Source organism: Homarus americanus, unplaced genomic scaffold (assembly GCF_018991925.1).
Source record: "Homarus americanus isolate GMGI-L3 unplaced genomic scaffold, GMGI_Hamer_2.0 scaffold45698, whole genome shotgun sequence".
NCBI lineage: Eukaryota > Metazoa > Arthropoda > Malacostraca > Decapoda > Nephropidae > Homarus > Homarus americanus.
In genome coordinates, this window is record NW_024735554.1 from 14,867,956 (window position 1) to 14,887,735 (window position 19,780).

Below are 19,780 nucleotides of genomic sequence, written 5' to 3' on the forward strand. Positions count from 1 at the left end.
CCTATGTAGGATGCATTGGCGGATGGCAAAGCCAACTCCATAAATGCGGTTTCTCTCCACAGCAGTCTTACCCTTCCAGAAGAAGGTATTGCCGGACCCCCGTTCTGTGAGTCGACCTTCGTCTGGGAGCCAGGACTCACTAATGGCTGTTATGTCGATGTTATACCTAGCCAGCTCTTTTGCCACAAGGGCAGTTCTTTCAGGAAGCTCATTTGTGCCAGTATCCAGAAGGGTCCTAACATTGCATGCAGTGACCATAAGAGGTGTTATAGCTTGTTTTTGTTTTGATCTGTTATTATGAGTGTGATTTGACCGTATAAGGATGACCGTACTGGGTGCAGTTGCCCAGTCAGGTTATTTTTTTAAGCAGGCTATGTTAGGGAACCTTTTCTAGCCCCCTCCCCATGCAGGGTGAGCAGAGTGGCTCCTCGAAAGGGCTGTTCAGTCCCACAGACAGGACCGGATTGCAGTGCTGCCTAGATCCTGATGCATAAACGACCATCTAATATACTATAGGCGTGTGTGTGTGTGTGTGTGTGTGTGTGTCTGCTCTGGGCAGCCGAAACGGCACAATCGTTTTTCATCAAACTTGGTGGAAAAATCGCAACAAATTCGTAGAGTGGAACAAACCTGGTCCCATATCGATGGTTCTTTAGTAAGCCATTACATAACCATTTTATTTACGCTGGAAAACGATGCAAGTCTACGGACTTGGCGCACCCTCATTCGCTGTACGCTGTCAGCCCACGATTGCAGTTATCGTACGGCTCCCTCCTCCCCCCCCCCTACTTTTTTTCTTAGCCTACTTTTTTTTTAATGTTGTTTGGATTAGTAAAGGAAGGAAGATGAATAAACAGAAGAATAAATAAAGAAGAGGAAACAAATAGTAGTTAGAGATAACAGGTGGGGGGAGCTGAGTTTCATCATGCATCTGGATGCACAGTTTCAACGTTACCAGACGACCTTACAGCTACAGTGTATACTTATTCCGGTGGCTCATGGAAAAGGAGAAGAGATAAAAAGATAATAACAGGAATGCATGGAGAAGATGACTACAATAGACACAGGGTGAATATAGACAGTGAAACAGACAGGAGGTTGACAAAAATAGACAGATTCATACATGCACAAATAGACAATATGGCAACTAACATGACAGACAGACAGCTGACTGACTGGTTCACATTAGACAAACAGGCAGACACACGCCAACAACGGATAAGACAGACAGATTTGACGATACAAAGAGTACAGACGGGCTTACATTCAAACACCACGCAGATGAACAGACAGTTGGGATGGCAATAGACAGGACGGATAGACTTGAGACAGATTAGAAGGCATTTATAAACAAGAATAACACCAAATTGACCATAGCTGCATCAGTTAGGGTAGGAGGTCTTACATCCACCAGCGTAAATAATAAGACTCAACACCCTCGCGCGGAAAGAACATCGATGGTCGGTCAGTCATGTGAGATGGGCCTAAAACTGACTAACGTATAGTAGATGATGACTATGATGACTTAACACAGGTGATGACTTAAGCAGATGGTGAGTAATCTAACCAGATTCAAGGTCACTTCTCTTCATAATATAATTTATCTCGGAATGATCATCGGTGATTCATAATAATTTTTTTTTATGACTTTAACCTCTCCTTATGGCGAATATTTCTTTAACTAATTATTCTCACCTTTATTCTATTCCTTCTTATAGTATATTAGATACTGTAAGTATCACGACCACGACCATGATTATAACAACCACGACCATGATTATAACAACCAGGACCATGATTATAACAACCACGACCATGATTATAACAACCACGACCATGATTATAACAACCACGACCATGATTATAACAACCCAACCATGATGATAACGGCCACAACCATGAATAAACCACGACCATGATTATAACAACCACGACTATGATTATAACAACCACGACTATGATTATATCACGACCATGATCAACCAAGATTGATTATAACAACCACGACCATGATTATAACAACCAGGACTCCATGATTATACCACGACCATAACCACGACCATGATTATAACAACCACGACCATGATTATAACAACCACGACATGATTATAACAACCACGACCATGATTATAACAACCACGACCATGATTATACCAACCACGACTATGATCATAACCACGACCATGATTATAACAACCACGACCATGATTATAACAACCACGACCATGATCATAACCACGACCATGATTATAACATCCAGGACCATCATTATAACAACCACGACCAGGATTATAACAACCACGACCATGATTATAACAACCACGACCATGATTATAACAACCTCGGTAAACTGTACCACCGTCTCGCCACCGGGCACGAAGTGCCCACGATCACTTGTCTTGTCTTTGCCGCCCATGTGGAGAGTTGTGACTAGGGACTCTTTCATCCGTCGCCATAGGACTTTTGGGAGTTTAGGGGTTTTGATGGTGATGAGAAGATATGATGGCTGCTCGTAAGTTAATTTATATGGTGAGGCAGGAGCGCAAGCTGCAACCACACATCTTGAACTCTCCCTTTTCCTGATATAGTGGTGCAAGTGTTGCAAGACTGAGGAGAGGGAGACTTGCAATGGACTGCTGATAGCCCAGTTTGTTGGGTTTTGCCTAAGTAGCCTGTCCGTTATGCATTGCCTTCGTTCACCGGTGTAGTCGTTGGATTCCCATGGTGGTCACCTCTTCCGCCTATACCGCCGTTGAGGTCTTGTTGGAGTTCTGTAAGTATGTCTACCTGATGTGGGGCTCCACTGCAGGTTTTTCGTTCGAGGTTTACTCCCGTAGCCTCATACCTACCAAGGCTGCGGAGCAGAGGTTGGTTGAATTTCCTTTGTCATTTTTCTGACCACTCCTGTAGTATATTTAAATCCTCCTGTAGTGCATTTGTATGCTGCTCTGAATTATTCTGCTGCACTATTTTGGTGTCATCAGCAAACTTGCTTATGTCACTGCTGATCCCAGTATGTATATCGTTTATGTAGATTATGAACGAGAGTGGGCCCAGTACTGACCCCTGAGAAACCCCACTGGTTACACAGCCCCACTCAGATTTAACACCATCTATGCTGACCCTCTGTGTTCTATCGGTGGGCCATGATTTTATCCAATTTAAAACTTTCCCCTTGATTCCATGAGCCTTAACTTTTCTCAGAAGCCTCTGATGCGGTACTCTGTCAAACGCTTTGCTAAAGTCTAAGTAAATAACATCGTAAATTTCGTCGTTATCTATTAACTCGAAGACTTTCCTAAAAAAACGTCAGCAGATTTGTTAGAGAAGATTTTCCCTTTGTAAACCCATGTTGAGAGTCGTAGATTAATTTGTTTTTGTCTAAATGCGATCGAATGCTATTTGCTATTTAATTGATTCAAGAAATTTCCCCACTACTGACGTCAAACTAATCGGCCGGTAATTTGACGCTGATGCTCTGTCTCCCTTTTTGAATATGGGTACTACATTTGTCTGTTTCCACAAGTCTGGCACAACTCCCGTGTCGAATGATTTTGTAAATAAATTTACGAGGGGTCTGCTAATCTGTTCCTTACACTCTTTCAAAACTCGAGGGAAAATTTAATCCGTCCCTGGGGATTTTGTCTTCTTTGGTTTATTTATCTTCTTAAAAACATCCTTTTTTCTGATAGTGATATCCTTTAATTTCTCTTCTTCATTTCCCAAAAATATCAGTTCCACCTCTGGCATTTCCTCGTGAATTTCTTCTGTGAAAACTGATAAGAAGTAGCTGTTTTATGCTTTGCTTATTCTCTCACTATCATCGATCACTTCCCCTCTCTATGACTTCAAAGGCCCCACTTTGTCCTTGACCTTTGTCCTATACCTGGAAAAATCCCTTGGGATTCGCCTTGGATTCTCTTGCTATCCTGATTTCGTAGTCCCTCTTTGCCTTCCTTATATTTTTATTAACATTCCTAGATAGTTCATTATACCTATTTCTGAGGTGCTCCTCCCCTCCCTTTAATCTATATATATAAAACAAAGAAGTATGTCTGTGTGTTTGTGTGTTTGTGTGTGTGTGTGTGTCTGCACGAGAATCTCGGAAACTACTTTACCGATCTGTAGTGATGATGGATGGTATTATTTGTAGTGATGATGGATGGTGTTGTATGTAGTGATGATGGATGATGTTATATGTGGTGATGATGGATGATGTTATATGTAATGATGATGGATGGTGTTGTATGTAGCGATGATGGATGATGTTATATGTGGTGATGATGGATGATGTTATATGTAGTTTCTTATAAGTTCCTTTCTTTATTCCTATGTCATGTTCAAGTTTTTGGTCATCCACCTTGGCTCATTCTTATTTGACCTAATTTTTCTGTATGGTATATTTTGTTCTTGTGCTTTACGTAGTATACTAGTGAATATATTATAGCCGTGATCAGTTGTTGTGTCGCCGGTGACCTCACCCGTCCCTACCTGGGACTGACCTGACTGTTCCCAGCCGACATCACCTAGGGCAAACGGAGTATTGGGTTTTATACCTAGAAGTGTAAGTGACAAGAGTGCAGGGGTCTTATTGCAACTATATCTTACGCTAGTCAGGCCGCACCTCGATTATGCGGTTCAGTTCTGGTGCCCCTATTATAGAATGGATATAAAATCACTAAAGTCGGTGCAGCGAAGAATGACAAAAATGATTACGGGACTTAGAAACCTTCCATATCAGGATAGGTTAAAGAAACTTAACTTGCATTCCCTAGAAAGACGAAGAGTGCGGGGAGATATGATAGAAGTATTTAAGTGGGTGAAAGGAATCAATAAAGGGGATATAGATAAAGTTCTTATAAGATCCGAGCAGGATAGGACTCGGAGCAACGGATTCAAGTTGGATAAGTTTAGGTTTAGGACGGAGATAGGAAGAAACTGATTCACAAATAGGGTGGTGGACGAGTGGAACAAGCTTAGCAACTTTGTAGTAAGTGCGGGAACTCTGGAAAGTTTCAAAAGGAGGCTAGATAGATTCATGGATGATAGAGAGTGGTAGTAACTCTCGACAGGAGTTGCCATGTACAGGCCAACCGGCCTATTGCAGACTCCTTATTTTCTTATGTTCTTATGTACCTTCTTAACCCCTCATAATCCGCCGATCGAAAGTCTGGGACTCTGACCCTATTGTCATTGTTTTTCGTTTCTCAATTTAAGGTGAACCTGATTTCTCTGTGATCACTGTTCCCTAGTTCTTCCCCTATTGTGATATCTCTGATAATATTTTTTTTATTTGTTAATACTAGGTCTAATATATTGTCACCTCTAGTAGGTTCTGTAATTAGTTGTTTTAAAAAATTGTCCTGTACTGCATCTAGGAAGTCTTCAGAGTTATAGTCACATACAATGTTGTTCCAGTCAATATTTCTGAAGTTGAAAACCCCCATAATGCACAGGTTGTTGTATTTTGCTGCCCTACTCATTTCCTGCCATATGGGCTCAGCTGCTTCTTTCCCAAGACTTGGGGGCCTGTAATTCACTCCCATAATTAGTTTTTCTCTTCCTTCCACAATTTCTACCCATGCAGACTCGGTTCCTATTTCACCCTTTATTGAATTATTAATACAACATTTAAATGTATCCCTGACGAAGAGTGCGACACCTCCCACCTTTCTACCTTCCCTGTCCTTGTGGAAAAGGTTGTACTCGTCTATGTGGTACTCTGATAAAAAGTTCTTGCTCGCCAGATTCATCCAAGTTTCGGTGATTGCTATGACGTCTACATTCTCGGTACATACAACCGCTCTCTGCAAGTCTATTTTATTTCTAACGGTCCTACTGTTTGTATAATATACATTTAAACCTCTCCCTCCCTGGTCCTGTTTTACCCCTTGTCCTAAGTAACCAATTTTACTTCCCAGAACCTGCTTGTTTTTTGACTACCACTTACCGTGACCTCTCTCTACTGGCGACTCCCCCCCCCCCCTTTGAAGTGACAATTTCACGCCCCAGGGATGCAGGCAACGTCTTTACCCCCGCGCGAGACAAGTGTTCTCCGTCACGACTGTACAGGTAGTCGTTGCCAGTTATCAATGAACGCCCAACCATTGCTTGCACATTGTTTTTCCATTCGGCAATTTATAGCAATTTCCCTGGACAGCCATTCATCACCAACTCCTCTTCTATGTAAGACACCACATACTATCGGGATCCCTCCCCTATCGCTAACCTTCCCTAGCGCCTCCCTATACCTCTTGAAAAGTTCCTCACTCCTAACCTTTCCTATGTCGTTACCTCCCACATTAAGACACACTACTGGCTTGGTACCCTCCCTTGACAAAACTCTATCCATCCTCTCAGCTACATGCCCTTTCCCAGCCCCAGGAAAACACACCCTACTCCTACGTTTCCTGTCTCTTGCACAAAAAGTCCTATCTAAGAACCTCACCTGGCTGTCCCCAACTACCATGACCTTACCACTGGGCAGGGTTTGAACAACTGCCCTTTTCTCTCCCGGCACCACACCGTCCTGCCTCTTCTCTTACTCGCCAGCTTCCTCCAACACTTGGTAGGGGTTACTGCACTCCACACCCTGGTCAGCTTTCCTGAATCTGACCCTAGTCCCCTTGGAGACAACCACTCTCCACGCCTGCTCCTCCTGACCCTCCTTCGCAGGTGTCCTGCTAGGCAGGACACCTACCTGAAGGAGTTCAGTCCTGAGGGCTTCGTTCTCCCCCTTTAAAACGTCTATCTCTCTCCTCAACTGCTCCAGCTGACTTAACGGAGTGGCCAGGGGGTCGTCTTTCCTCACACACCGTCCCTCTTCCCCCACAACACAACGATCCACGGCGGCCATTTTCTACGGTCACTAACACGAGCACTTAGGGGCACGTCCTTCTCTTTGTTTCTGAATCATGAATATATACGGCTGTGTGTGTTTGTGTATGTGTGTGGGGGGGGGGGTCCATATTGAAACTAATTTGACCAACCCAATCTAACCTAACTTATATAGTCGTTCACTCACCCATGCGGATGGCCTTGGTGGCGACAGGGACAGGGTCGTCGTGGGCGTACCAGAAGTGACAAGTGGGCGTGGGCGGCCAGGCAGCCTCCACCATTACAAGCACCCGCACCAGAGGCCCTTCTGTAGGAGGGATGAAATAGTATAGGTAGCAGTCTCTCTCTCTCTCACCTTCAACATCTCTGTCGTCGTAGTAAGCGCCGTAGAGGAGGAAAGTGGTGTGAGCGACGGTGGCCTCTTGCCAGTAGAGGTTACTGTGCCTGACGGAGAAGAGGCCGGGTGTGGTGGAGCAGCGATACCCGCGACGCTCCTGACTCACCAGGAACTTCACGGCCAGGGACGGGTGCCACGCCTCGGACGCTTGTAAGGCTGTTCTGTAGGAGTAGAAGGTTGTCTGAAAGCAGGTGGGGGTTGATAATATTGAAGCTCCTGACTCTGACCATTGCACCCGAGGTATGGTCTGATATTGTTCATCCAGGCGTGATGGATGATTGCTTGCCTTGAGTGGTAGAAGCAACCGAATGTTACTTGAGGAATACGTTTTACCAACATACCAACTCCTCCGAGGCCTCCAGACTTCTCCTATTGGAAGTCTGTCAAAATCCGATGATTCCTCTGACAACCATCTTCAATGTTTACAGGGCCATCTGTCCAAAAAAACTTCCGGAAATTTATTTAAAACGTAATCGTATGACCATCGTATATTGGTGGAGAAGCAAGAGTAGCAAGAAGTTACTTTTCTAAAATTCTACGTCCAGCCAATATATATCTAACGTCTTTAAACTTCCGTGTAGGCTTTGGAAATCTGCTAAAATACCACTAACTTGCATTTGACTGTCGCTCCCAAGGGGTCTGGAACAGTCCTGAAGGGTGTAGAGTATACATAAACAGCACCACGTTTTTACCGATACTTTCAAAGCCTTCAGGAGCTGCTCTGTGGGAGTAGCATGAAAGGTTTCTTGAAACACTCTCCTCTGGCTGTCAACTTCTTGGCCCCCCAAAGCACTCATAGACTGTTTCACTAAGTCCCGGTAATATTTCAGGGTGATCCTGGCTCAATTTAGGAGTATGGTATTGCCAAATTTGAGTTATAGTTCGCCTAGCTTAGAGAGATTGTCGTAACAAAAACACGTAACCTAATAAGTGACGATTGGAAGGCTTAGTTGGCTAAATTTGGGTGAATTAAAACCTCAAACTTGCATGATTAGATTGGTTAATCTTATGTGGCTTAACCGATGAGTCTACGTTTTGTGAATGTCACGAGGATTCCTAAAAATCACTAATTGGTGACAAGCCGAATGATAAAATTTCGCAGCAAAATGTTTGAAGGGTAATTGTAATTTTTGAAAAATTTGAAATGGGTCATTTAAGTTTGATAATTGCTTATTAATGTTTCTTGAGGGAGGAACATCCAGCGTGGTCATGAAGATAGACACATTGATCACCTGAATCATGGATATTAAATGGATATATTAATTTACTAATTGGTGTCAGTGTCATGTTTTCTCTCTGCGTTATCTATTGTTCTTTACTTTATGTATTTCAGATTATTATTATGACCATTTAGGTAGTTGCCACACTAAGTACAGTTTGGTACACGGATCAGTAAATCAGTTTAGCAAATGATGGTCTTTGAACTATTTACGACTTTTTAAGGGTGTCAGTAATTATTGTTTATCCTCGCAAAATAAAAACTTAGAGACTTTGCATTGCGCTGAGACGTATTCTGTATGATTTTCACTTTATTTATATGCATGATAATGTGGGGCGTTGGTGGTACAGCAGTAACGCGTGTATCTATCACCAATATCTCAACGGTTCGAGTCTTGCTTGGCCCGGAGACACGTGAGAAGGGTGTTATCCAGTGTAACCCTCATTATCAAACATCACACGTGTCTCGGAGTCCTGTTTCCTCCTGTACTAACACTGGATAAACCAATGATTAGTAAGCTGATAAGTCGTGAAAATTATTATAAAAAAAAAATGTGTCATGCGATCAATTTTAAAACGAGACACTGGAGATACATAGCCTTGTGGTGTACCGTCGGGATTTTTAGAGTGAAAATGGCAATGAAACCATGTTAAAGCAAAAGAAAATTATAAATACTGTTACGACCCTCCTTTACCGCTTATCCAGCTTCCACCACCGATTACCACCGGCCATGGTCGTATTGTAGTGACCTAGGTTGTACGTGTTAGTAAACGGAAAATCAGACGATTCATATTACGCTCAATAGCACACAAAACATGTAGCTATTGCCTTCTTTACTGAGTCCCCCATCTGCGGCGTCTGATTTCTCATCTCTTCAGGACGTCTGAGTCTTTCGTTTTCTCTCAATCTTAGAGTGCATCAGAGACTTCGTTATTCCTTAGTATAACGACACAAAAATTTAAATTGCAACTGCAGTTGTATATGTTAAGGCAAATTAGATATGTCTGATTACAGATGAAACATCAAGAGCCCTTGTTAGTAAAACTTGCCAAGTGAGTGAGTATCGAGTCTGCCAGTACGAGTGGCATGTCCTTATATCGTCCTTGGGGATAGCCATGAGTTTCCAATTGCTACTGAAGTTAGATTATTTTGATGCTCAAACATCAGAAAATCTAATGTTTGTAGTTTACTTAGTGTCAGAAGTGTATTTAAGAAAGTCATTAATCTCCTGAAAAGATTCTGTCAAGCTCAAAATCTCCAAGACCTAACGGCTCCTTGTTTGTGGTTTTGTGGTTTCCAGAAAAGTAGAGTTGTTAGTGTGTGTATTTGACGTCCATTTCACTTTTTCCTGACAGGCTCAATCTCTGATTAGATTATAAAAATAGACATAAAAAATTCACCTGACCCATGACACTGATTTTCATAGTTGAGTGTACAGCGACTGAGTTGAATAGAATTTCTGTCGTTGATGAGATTAGCCTTTCTGGCATGCATGCATAGGCCTGAGCTGCCCTAGGCCCTATGTAAACGAATGCACAAGGAAGACTCACACGCTCGTGACTCTTCCTCAATGCATCTCCAGGTATGTGAACGATTGTTTCCCACCGCCATGTTAAGCCAGTTTAACTCGTCAAATTTTGTGAATATCAGTGTTCATGTTTTAACATAGCGAAATATTCATGTGCCAAGTATAATTAAAGTAAAGTAAGTATCATCTGTATTGTTGCTAGACGTATAGTTATATGTAGTTGAGTTAGACATTTTGACACGCTCTTGACTCTTCTTCAACGCATCTCCAGGCACTGTCTGTGTTGTTACTGTCATGGTCACGTTGACTGCTGATCTATTTAACTAATGATTCTTATTAAACTCCACAACCGCAAAACATGAGTGAGTTAGCAACCCCTGAGAAGACGTGTTTTTTCCCCATAGACGCTACACTTGTGTTTCCCTCCCAGAGTCCCGCCTTTGTGAAGACAGTTATCAATGCGTTGTTATTCCACTTTCTCCTGGGAAGCTCAATCTTGAATTAGTCTGTGTATATCAACTCAAGTAATTCGCCAGACCTTTGTCAACTGAGGGTCATCTTTGAATGAGTAACCTGTTAGTTTGTTTGTGATTACTGTCATTGCGTGAGTAGCGATCACTGGCAACTCAGGGATATTTATACCCGTGCATTTCCAGGGAGAGCGCTCCCTGACGCTGCTCCAATGTTTCTCCAGGTATGTTTATGTGTAGTGTCGCGATCCCACTACCCTTTATACTTGGGGAGTGAATCCTACCCCAAGTTATTAACAAATAAAGGAACAAATAGGGAACACGGCAATAATTATCCTCACCAAAAACCTACTCAACTAAATGTACTTGAAAAAGTAAGAACAGTTGAAATAAGTGAATCACAAAAGGGAAGATAATTAATTAATTCAATTTATGTTCTAAAGGGAGTAATGACTAGTAAACATGAATTTCAGGGAATAAGTAAGTGTATAATAATATAAGAGTGATGCCGGAAGGGCGAAAATATGATGTAAGGAGTTAGACCAAACAAATATTACTTAACATTAGTATATTACACAAGACATACGAAATATATATATACAACAATCACTACAAAATGATTATCCCTACCAAACAGGAGATACCTTACCACCAGGATCCCTTCCTAGGCCTAACTAAACGTGTCACTAATACCTGATACCCCTAGGGCATTGCAGAAGACTGGATAAAGCACTAGACAAGGGTCAAGGCTAGAGAACGAATGGACACGTCTAACCTATGCCACGGTTTTTCGCTACTGCGGAAGCGTGGGCACGCTGAGCAGCGCGTCTCATATCACGTGATCTAGAACATTTGCTAGATATTTTATATAATTAATTAATATTACTCTTGAGTTGACTTAACAGAGTAAGACAATGATGCATATAAATAACATACATAAATATACAATTAACCTAAGTAACTAAGAACAATAATAATATAATAAGTACAATTAACAATTTATTAATAGCTTGTATGAAATGTAGGCGTGAACATATGCCTCATGGTATGCGAGTTCCCGAGCGCCACAGGCACGTGACAGTAGCCATTCAGTTAATTCAGTCAATTGTAGTGAATACCAGTGTTCATCAGTGTTCATGATTTAACAGTTGAATTGTCATTCACCCAGTGTAAGAAGTAATATAACGTAAATACGTCTGTCGGCTAGACAAGAGAGTTGTTTGTGTTGTCATGCTTCCCAGACCGCTCCCTGACGCTGCTCCAATGTTTCTCCAGATCCCATTGTGATTCTTGCATCGTTCAACAACGGCCCCGGATGTAGTAGAAACCCAGCAGGGACCATATATGAAACGATGGCACGGATGCGGCCTGATTAATGTGCTTCACTGCTTCGTTGGGCCAGACCCCAGACTCGCCATGTGTCTGGCTACCACACAATAACAATGGTCGTGAGCCCCAGTTTTCTACCCTGGGTTACTCCTTGGAAGTATATGTCCACAGAGAGGGTTGTAACATGTATGTTAGGGATAATTAGTTGGAAATAATTATCCCAGGTTGGGTAGTGGACCCCTGTATATGCTAGTGTCATTATTAACGTGTATGTTGAGTAAAGTAATCTACAATGAGTGTCATGTACTATGTATTGTGAGTAGGGCCAAGGAACTGGTCCTATTATGCCAGGTAATGTAACACCAGTAATGTTGTGTGCAGTAAGAATGTAAGATCTGAGTAATTACTGTTGAGTAAAGAAATAAGAAAATAAGTAAAGAAGAAAGTACTGAGTCTGCAATAAGCCCAGGAGTTGAGCCTGGTAGTTATATGATTAATACAATATCTTTTCCCCTTTGATTTCATATTAATAAATTTGTTTTTAGAGTACTTTAGGTGTATTCATTTCTCCCACAGTATTTTACCTTTATTTCCGTCCAAGTGACTTGATACCAGAATTACCATACCCATGTGCCTAGACCCTCGACCTTGCTACCAAAAGAATAGGTGACAACTGAGTAAGACTGAGTAAGAGCAGTGGTGTAGCTAGAGTGTTGCCCAAGGTCTTGAGTTTGCTGCCCCCCCGTGCCCCTGCACACAAAAAATACATATTGCATTAGTGATCACCTATATATATATATATATATATATATATATATATATATATATATATATATTAAATAGTTTGTGTACCATTATAATATTACTGTACTTTCACATACCAAATATAGTATGCTTTAAATACACCCAAACATACTTGAACTTTATAAGTAACAGTTAAACAAAAAGCAAAAACGACATATAGATAGAAAAAGTAAAAAAGTGTAAAAAATTAGACCATCTTTATTTCTGTAAAATGAACTACAACTTACTAAGTAACTTTTTGTTTGTTGGCAATTCTTCAATGACATTGTCAAAAACTATTTCATCTTCGGTCAACAATTGTCGCTCTATAGACAGTATGGCAAAAGATTTTCTCAACCGGCAAGGTGCTCTAGTAGATCTTAAGTAATTTTTGATCAGTTTAGTTTCGAAAACCTCCTCTCACAAGTAGCAACACTAATAAGTAAATTGTGAGGAAAATCCTCAGCATTATTACTATATATATTTGGGAACTGAGGTTCAAGGTTATGCCTTTTGAATAAATCGCAGTTCAAGGCCTTTTCCATCGTCTGTATTCTTGTCTTTATTATTATATAAAATGTTAAACAAATGTAGTCTTTCAACGAGAACCTCTCTTTATCAAATGTCGTATCGTGATCTATTTGACACTCATATTTATCATCCAAAAGATCTCAATGGGGTAAGGAAGGCATATTTCTCGCGCAAGTTCATGGCTGTTGAAATTCAAAAAAGAGCTGGATCACCTGTCCAGCTTAGGAAGAAAACATTTCCTCAATCAATGTCGTATGGCACCAGCATCTCGTGATCCTTCACCAAACATTTGTTTTTCTTGGTCGACGCTGACGCTCCATGACTATCCCCAGATCATTGCAAATTTTTGGCATAGTTTTCAACTCCATTTTCGCTCACTAGCTTATGTCCCTGTTTTCAACTAGGACCTGTTTAATGCCCTGAGCTTCCTATATCACATTGCTGTATGTCTGGCCTCTGCGGTTTGAGGGAAGTCTGTGTTAATTTCCTTAGGAAGGACGGGTCCCCACAGGCCAAGAAAGCACAAAAAGGAAATGATTGCACGCACCAAGTAGAACATCAAGATCTAAAATTCCTGGTATGTATTTCTTCACCAATGTTATCCTAATCTAGGGCATTAAGATTTTGAGAAATGCTTTACAACACTCATAGCTTCCCCAGACTCCAATGAGTTTTATTATGCGCTTGACACTTTTGGGACTAGTGACTGTGGTGCCGAAACATCCCAGCGATGGGTTGATGAAGAAAAAATACAAAATGAACGTCTCCACACATCCAAAAAGGTAATACAGAATTCATAGCAACAGAAGGCTGCATGAACACCGGCTAAATCAGTGAGTGATTTGTACAAGCTTGACAAATTTTTTTTATTAACTTCCTTACGTTTCTGAACACCAGTATGAACACCAGAGCCATCATCGCAGCATTATATGCTTGCTCTACAATTTTAAATATCGTCCCAGCGTTCTTTCTAATTTTCTCTAAAATCATTGAAATTTTTCGGCGGTTTACCTTTTGTTTCAATGAAATCGACAAATGATTCCCACAACTCACTTTATCTCCAATGACTGGCGCTAAACATAGCGTAAACTTGGCCTGTTTGATCCTCATGTGAAATATCAGAGGCTGTCGAATATGTGAAAGTACTTTGCTTTTACTTGCTTGATGACTTTACCAGTTTACGTTTCTCCCAAAATTTCTATAAACTCGTTCTGAATAGTAGAGACAGTATAGGAAAGGAAAGCGCAAACAGCTTGATCAAAAATCACGGTAAATGACACTAGTATCAATAATACAATGGAAATGTAAAAAGTAGTAACTTAATCTAAAATTACAGACCAGAGTACAGTGGTGATGTCTGAACATGTTCCTGACGAGTTACCCAGACAGCCCCAGACGAGTTAATTAGTGACAAAAGCCCCTTACCTGACCGGTGGCTTTTTGTCTGACAAATCTTTAACCCTAACCTAACCCAACCCATCCTAACTTAACCTAACCCAACCAATAATAACCACAGAGAAGAACAGTGTATATTTTACCCCCTCAACTATTTAATTATGTCCCGTAACTTTGAAAGTTTATTGTTACGCCGACAAAGCCACCCCGATCAAAGTGAGGGCTTTTTGTCTGGCTTGTCTGGGGGCTTTTTGCTCAGTGGCTTTTGTCGGGGGGTTGTCTGCACCCAGTGAGGATAGTGTTTTAGTATAAAAATCGCAATGTTGTGTAAAAAACAAAAAAACCAATAGGTTTAACTCAAAGTACTGCAGCAAAAAGTCATGACCAATATTTTTAACCACTGTAATATTTACCTTAGTATTATGTCTTCCAAACGAAGTAAACAATCGGGGATCGAAAACACAAGAGAACTTGTGTCGTCTTAGCCTCCTCGTCTTGTCGCTTTGATGGAGACTTCCAGTAAAAGAACTGAAGTGAATTGCTTGTAACTGGTGGATTGGGTCGGTCAGGTTAATCCCAGGGCTAATCTTGAGACTGCATGGTTTGCAGCTTAATCCTTCCCTTTAAAGGGCGGCAAGTTAATCCTCGTCGCAGCCCGACCTAACACCCGGGACCCACACCACAGAGCTCACCGGCGTACTTTGTTTGAAGGTTTAATCCTCAACAGGTTACAGGTCAGTGTGTGGCGAAGGAAGTATGCGTTGGTAGCTCATGACGGCCGATGATGTGGGTCAGGTGTTAGTCAGACACGACAAGGATTAACTGCTGCCGACAAAGGATGGATTAACGTCTCCAGTATGCAGATATGGGTGTGATGAGAACCCAAAAGTGTTGCCCCTGTGGCCTGCCCGGGCGGACTGCCCCCTGCCCTCAGCTACGCTAGGAAAGTAAGAACTAAGAAAGTAGAAGTAAGATGAGGTGGTGTAGGGTGTATGGAAACACGCTCCCTCACGTCACCACTACCGGTTCGGTAGCCGCCTATGGGCAAGTTGGTCCTTGAAGGATGTCTTTAATATGGCGAAATTAGGATCTGAGGACAGGAGTATACTTCACAAAGGTCCTTCAAAAATCATATGGCAAATCCTGCTGATACGACCCTCATTGCATTCTTCAAGCTTTCACAGGAAGATGAGTTTGTTCAAATACTCCTGTATGTTGACGTACCCAAGTTCTACATATGGCAGGCTTCAATGAAAAAGTTCCAGAGAAGAGCTCAAGGATCCGATGTTGAAGGATATCCAGGGATAAAGTCAGGCAATGCTTTGGGACGTGTCTACACGGTTCACCCCAACAACTTTGAATGCTATTGTTTGAGACTACTTTTGCACCACATCCGTGGCCCAACATCATATGCAGCACTCAAGACAGTGAATGGACAAGTCTGCAGAACCTATCAGGAAGCGTGCAATCTCCTTGGCCTACTGGAAGATGATGGTCACAGGAATGACACATTAGAAGAGGCAGCAGCTACTCAATCGCCAATGAGAATGAGGAACCTGTTTGCCATCATGATTGCTGCATGTGGACTTTCCAACCCAAGCCAGCTCTGGAAAAACCACCAAGAAAGTCTTTCAGAGGATCTGCTTCATCAAGCAAGAAGAGAACATCTTGGTCAAGAGATTGAGTTCATGGATGACATGTTCAACAGGGCTCTGATCATGCTGGAAAACAAAGTGATGGAGCTATGCTGAAAAAACCTGATCAACCTTCTGTTGGCCAAAGTACGTCATCAGGGGAAAATTGCTCTTGCTGTGGCATCCTCAGGCATTGCTGCAACACTACTAGAAGGAGGACGTACTGCACACTCAACTTTTAAACTGCCTCTCAACCTCGCTCTCAATGAGAATCCAGTGTGCAACATCAAAAATGGATCGGCAAAGGCAAAACAATTAGAAAAATGCAGCCTCATAGTCTGGGATGAATGCACTATGTCTCACAAGTTAGCGTTTGAAGCATTGGACAGGACCTTGCAAGACATACGAGAAAATGACCAGCTCATGGGTGGCATTACAATGGTCATTGGTGGAGACTTTCGCCAGACCCTACCTGTCATTCCTCGAAGCACTCCAGCTGATGAACTGAATGCGTGCCTCAAGGCATCATACCTTTGGAGAAGTGTTCAGACACTCACCCTATCCACAAACATGAGAGTACATCTACAAGGAGATCAGGATGCTGGACGGTTTGCAAACCTTCTACTACAGATTGGGAATGGAACTTTCCTTGTTGATTCAGAAGGACAAATAATCATTCCTCAAGGATGTGGAAATGTTGAAAAGTTCTCAACTGACCTCACTAACATGGACTACCCAAACATTATCCACCACTACAAGGATCACAAGTGGCTACGTGAATGCGCAATTCTGGCACCAAAGAATGAAACAGTGGCTGAAATCAACATGACCCTACTCAGACAGCTTCCAGGCAGTGAGAGCTCATTCAAATCTGTTGATACACTAATCGACCAGGACCAAGCAGTCCAGTACCCTGCAGAATTTCTTAATTCTTTAGAGCCCACTGGAATGCCTTCTCACCACCTCACTCTCAAGATTGGAACTCCTATAATGCTCTTAAGAAATCTTGAACCACCAATCCTCTGCAATGGCACAAGACTGGTGGTGAAGAACATGATGCCACATGTACTGGAAGCTTCAATACTGACAGGAAAAGCTAAAGGGGAGGACGTTTCTATACCAAGGATACCTCTCATCACCACTGACCTGCCATTTGAGTTCAAGCGACTTCAGTTCCCGGTTAAAGTGAGCTTTGCCATGACCATCTACAAAAGCCAGGGACAGTCCCTAAAGATGGTTGGCCTAAACCTGGTGTTGCCTTGCTTCTCTCATGGACAGTTCTATGTTGGATGCTCCAGAGTGGGAACTGGCAAAAATCTGTACATACTTGCTGCTAATGGCAAAACCAAAAATGTGGTCTACCTTAATGCACTACAGTGAGACAATGTGGAGCCTCCCGGAGGGTGGCGTCCTACCGTGGCCTAGTGAAAGAGCCGCCCAGAGGGCGGCGATTCCGCTAGTATTCTAATAAAAGTCTGGGTGGTAGCAGGCTACTGTTGAAAGTATAATAAGTCTTATGGTAAGGATGACATGGTTTTCCCAGACTAATCCATGGTATAGAATATAACTAAAGCAGGATAATAAACTGAGAGAAAGTATGGAAATAAAATTCAGAAAATATAATAATATATATGACAGAAGGAATAGAGTATAGAAAAGAATATTGACTTAGAAAATATGAGCAAAGAAATAAAAGATAGATACTTATAAACAGAAAGACTAAGAAAATAATGTTAATATAAAATATAGATATGAGGCAAATAAATAAGTATTGAAGAATAAATAAAATATATATGAAGTAAAAACCAGCCCACTTACAGTATGTACAGCTAGTAAAATATTATTCTGCACATTTACGGGTTCCTACAGTATGACACACTCGACCAAGAATTCTGAAAACACTCCTAATAATAAAATAATAATAATAATTAACGGTTTATTGAAAAAGTTCTGCAGCCCAAAGGCTGAAAATATACATTGGACAAAAGTGACTTATTACTTACAAAGGCATGGGGTAGGTGGGTCGTTTAACAAAAGCTTTCATTACTGAAAAAAAGGAACATAAGTTGAACATACAAATTATAATAGTTTACAGTTGATGGCCAGGGCCTGGGCTGGTCATGGAGACATCGGGTGGTGTGGTGTTCACGTGGTGTAGTAACTCGTCTTCGGGTGTTGATATGAAGGACCTAACGTGGTCATGGGAACACCGGGTGGTGTGGTGTTCGCGTGGTGCAGTAACTCGTCCGTAGGTGTTGATATGAAGGACCTCACGTGGTCATGGGGACACCGTGTGGTGTGGGGTGGTGTCACAGTACCTCACTATGCTGTGTAGTGTTGTGTTATCTCGTAGTCAGGTGTGAAGCCGACCCACTGCTGTTCTCATGGTGGACTGATTAGCACCTCCTGGCCAGAAGATGGTGGTCATTTCCCAGGGGTGCTTATCTCACTGGTGGGTCACGACTCTCACTGGTACTGTCTGGTGCTGAATTCACTGGCTTAATCACAGTTCATCACTGATCCCACTTTTTTCCAAAACAAAATTGTCACTTTTGAATATGTTGATATCCCGGTGGTGAGGATGGGTCGGAGAGAGGGACATGAGGAGTGGGGCCGAACATGGCCAAGGGCGGCCGCTGCTCAGCAGCGCCTGGTCGGTCTTGATCCTCCGGTGGTCAAAGCAGATGTTGGTAGCCCTGGCTTCCCGAGTTGACAGTTACTCTGTAGATAGTATTTACCATAAGGTGTTTCAGTGTGTTAGGATGCCAACCCAGGGGTCAATGAAAGGCCGCGTCCATAGTCTGTTTACTTGTGAAGGTGACAAGAGGGAACATACATGTCCACACTGCTTGGAGGCTGAGCCGGAACTGACAGTTGAACTTCCGCCGTTGGCGGACCCATACACTGTTGCCAAACTGGCACATACCTATTGCAAAGAACCCCTCCAAACTCAGCAAAATGATACACAAGTGACAAAGTTGCAAATTGAATACATACAAAATGAGTGAAGGTTCCGTTCAATATACAACTGATACATACAAAAATCCACTATGACAAAATACTAACACATGAGTGATACATGGGGGCAGTCCTCGTCTAAGGGACATAATCCTGAAGGTGCATGAGAGTGCGCCTGGTCCGCGTGGGCCTCTTGGTGGGTGGCGCGTGTGCTGTTGTGACGTCGGGGGTGGCTTCGGGCGCGGCGTTGAGGAGTGGAGGCGGTGGCGATTTCTGATCGTCGTTCGTCCGCTGCCGTCCAGGCGGATCAGGTACTGTCTGGAGGCCGGTGACTCCACCACCACCCCCGACCGGTCCCACTGCCCCGACTCCTGGTTCTGGACTCTTAGCCGCTGACCTGATACGCGTGGCGGGAGTTTGTGGGCGGTCAAGTTGAACCTCGGTGACATGTTCTCACTGGTGAGCCCCATCGCGGTTGTGAGTTGATGGAGAAAAATCGAATGCCGATATTCTCTCCGTAGTCAGGAATTTTTTTTAGATTTAATTGGTGATGATGGTGGGGCTCGGTGGCCAGTTGTGATCTCCTTCCGTGCCTTTGGTTTTGTTGAGTCCGTTTTTTGTATCTGTGGCTTGTCTGTTGTGCTGACTGCTTAAGGGTATAATCTGTTTACTAAGTCCTCAGTATCTGTCTCCATTACC

The 19,780-nt window shown here is 42.5% G+C and overlaps 1 protein-coding gene across 3 annotated transcripts in view; it reads right to left on the reverse strand.

Moving 5' to 3' along the window:
• The window catches only part of LOC121871540 (beta-1,4-galactosyltransferase galt-1-like), a 56,640-nt gene that overhangs the window by 7,991 nt on the left and 28,869 nt on the right, over nt 1–19,780 (reverse strand). For all 3 annotated transcript variants that reach the window (XM_042373982.1, XM_042373981.1, XM_042373980.1), the window contains exons 4-5: nt 7,193–7,395; nt 7,025–7,144 (exon numbers count right to left, since the gene is read on the reverse strand). In XM_042373982.1, the coding sequence (XP_042229916.1) occupies nt 7,025–7,144; nt 7,193–7,395 (323 nt within the window). The remainder of the gene's footprint in view (nt 1–7,024; nt 7,145–7,192; nt 7,396–19,780) is intronic.